Below are 2,200 nucleotides of genomic sequence, written 5' to 3' on the forward strand. Positions count from 1 at the left end.
GAAATCCTCTTGAGAAGCCTAATTATAACATATATCCAAAGAGAAAAACCTCAACTTCAGGAAGGTGATCCAAGACAAAGACCCAGAAATAGAGTCGTGACTTTTTTAAACAATCCTTTGAAGTCTGCTCTGACACATAAAAAACAATGAAAGCTTAAGAATTCTATGCCTAGTGTATTTGTACCTAGGTTATATTTGAGGTGATTAACACTTTGCCTTGGATTTGAAATAAATCTTAGTATTTATGAATGAAAGATAAAGTAGTCAGAAAATGGACCCTCCCTAATTGAATGAGTTAACTTTAAGGTGAATGAAATGAGATAAAAATGGTTTTACTCCCTGTAAAGGTCAATGTTTTTAAGTACTATACAAATGATTTTTTAAATTTTTAATAATATACCGTTAGAAAATACTAAATTTTAGGTAGCCTAGTCTTCTGTGAATTTATTTGCAGATTCTTGATTTCTTAAGCATGGATGAAATTAAGAATAATTCTGAGGTTCAAAACCAAGAATGTGGCTTTCGGAAAATTGCCTGGGCATTTCTTAAGGTATGTTTTTCACCATTTTAAACACTTTTAAAATAGTCTTCAAATGTAGTTGGCTGCTTTCTCCCACGTCAGTTTGGTTTCATATAAGGAATTAGAATCTAAGGTAAGGTTGTAAGAATGAAGAGTTATTAATTCAAGCTCAGGTTATGCTCATTCAGATTCTTAAATATTTATAAATTTTTGTGCGCCAGTTACAGTATGTGCCAGTTACACTATTTGGTTCTGAGGATGTAGCATTAAAAAAGACACAAACAGCCATGCCATTTATTCAATTCAATAAATATTTATTAAGACTTTTCTATGTGCCAGCTACTGTTCTTGTCAGTGGACAAAGATGACAAATCCTTGAACTCCTGGACTTCATATTCCAACAACATAAACATAAAACACTTGACTTCACAATTTGTCATTTAATTATAAATTTTTATAAGTATCGTAAAGAGGTATGGGATGGATGATGAACTGTGGGATCAGGGAAAGGATTCCTGAGGAAGAGACACACTGTCACCGGTGGGGAAGAGATGGTCCATGGTAGAGGGTACAATATATGCAAAAACCCTGATATTTGAAGGAGCAGGGTTAATTCAGAAAATCAAAAAAAAAAGCCACCAGGATTGGAGGACAGAGACTAAGGGTGCATGAAGAGGTTGCTAAGGTCAATGGGATGTTAATTATGATGAGGTCTTCTCAGTCATTATAGCTAGAGGAAGCCATTATAGAATTTAAAGAGCAATGGGAAGCCACTATAGGATTTTAAACAAAACAATAAAATAATCTGATTTATGTTTTAGAAAGATATATACTCTGCTATGTAGAGAACAGATTCTAGAGGGAGCAAATGTGGATACTTGATAATCAAATTAGGAAATTCTTACAGTAGTCTAGGTAAACAATGTCTTTGTACATTTGTCTTTGACTGGGTGTCTCTGACTAGGATGTCTTTGACGAGGATGTTTCAGCAAAGATGAAAGACATAGATTGATGTTTTTAAAAAAGGATATTTTAATTTTATATTATCTGTTATTCCTTCAGACATCAATTTAAATTATGAAAAGTCTTGAGTAATTAGTCTATTTTGTACCATCTTATAAAAACATTTTCATTTGTGCATCCATTCGTTCAACAAATGTGATCTATAAAATGTGAGACAGTCTGCTAAATACGGTACATTCATAGATAAATTAGACATTGTATATACCTGCCCTCCGATTTAATTTCTATACAGACCTGTTACCTACATTATTATGTGCTATAGAGCAGATGCTGTGAAAATCCGGTTGAAACATTTAAGCCATATTGGGGGTTAGAGAGAGATTTTAGAAGTATTATAGTCAAAGGACTGAATAGCCGCCAGGTTGGCTGTGGTGAGTAAGTAATTGAGAGTGGCCTTAGGAATCACCTGGTCCAGTGTACTATCTGTGATCACCCTTATATAAATCTGTTATGCCTTTTTCCATACCAGCTTTGATACTGATTTAGAGCAAAGAAAAAAACCATTAAAAAAAAAAAGCAAAAAAAGTTACTTTCACATAGTAAACATTGCCATCTTGTGGTTTTATTAGAAACTGCATTTCTTTTATGCTAAGATTCGTGCAAACCTGCAGTATTTACTGTAAGTTGCACTTGGGAAGCAGTAACATATTTCACAGC

At 33.5% G+C, this 2,200-nt stretch overlaps 1 protein-coding gene across 1 annotated transcript in view; it reads left to right on the plus strand.

Moving 5' to 3' along the window:
* Positions 1-2,200, plus strand: part of AHI1 (Abelson helper integration site 1) — a 248,465-nt gene that overhangs the window by 67,585 nt on the left and 178,680 nt on the right. The window contains exon 6 of the mRNA XM_011991473.1: positions 455-550. Within this exon, the coding sequence (XP_011846863.1) occupies positions 455-550 (96 nt within the window). The remainder of the gene's footprint in view (positions 1-454; positions 551-2,200) is intronic.

Source organism: Mandrillus leucophaeus, unplaced genomic scaffold, assembly GCF_000951045.1.
Source record: "Mandrillus leucophaeus isolate KB7577 unplaced genomic scaffold, Mleu.le_1.0 Scaffold396, whole genome shotgun sequence".
NCBI lineage: Eukaryota > Metazoa > Chordata > Mammalia > Primates > Cercopithecidae > Mandrillus > Mandrillus leucophaeus.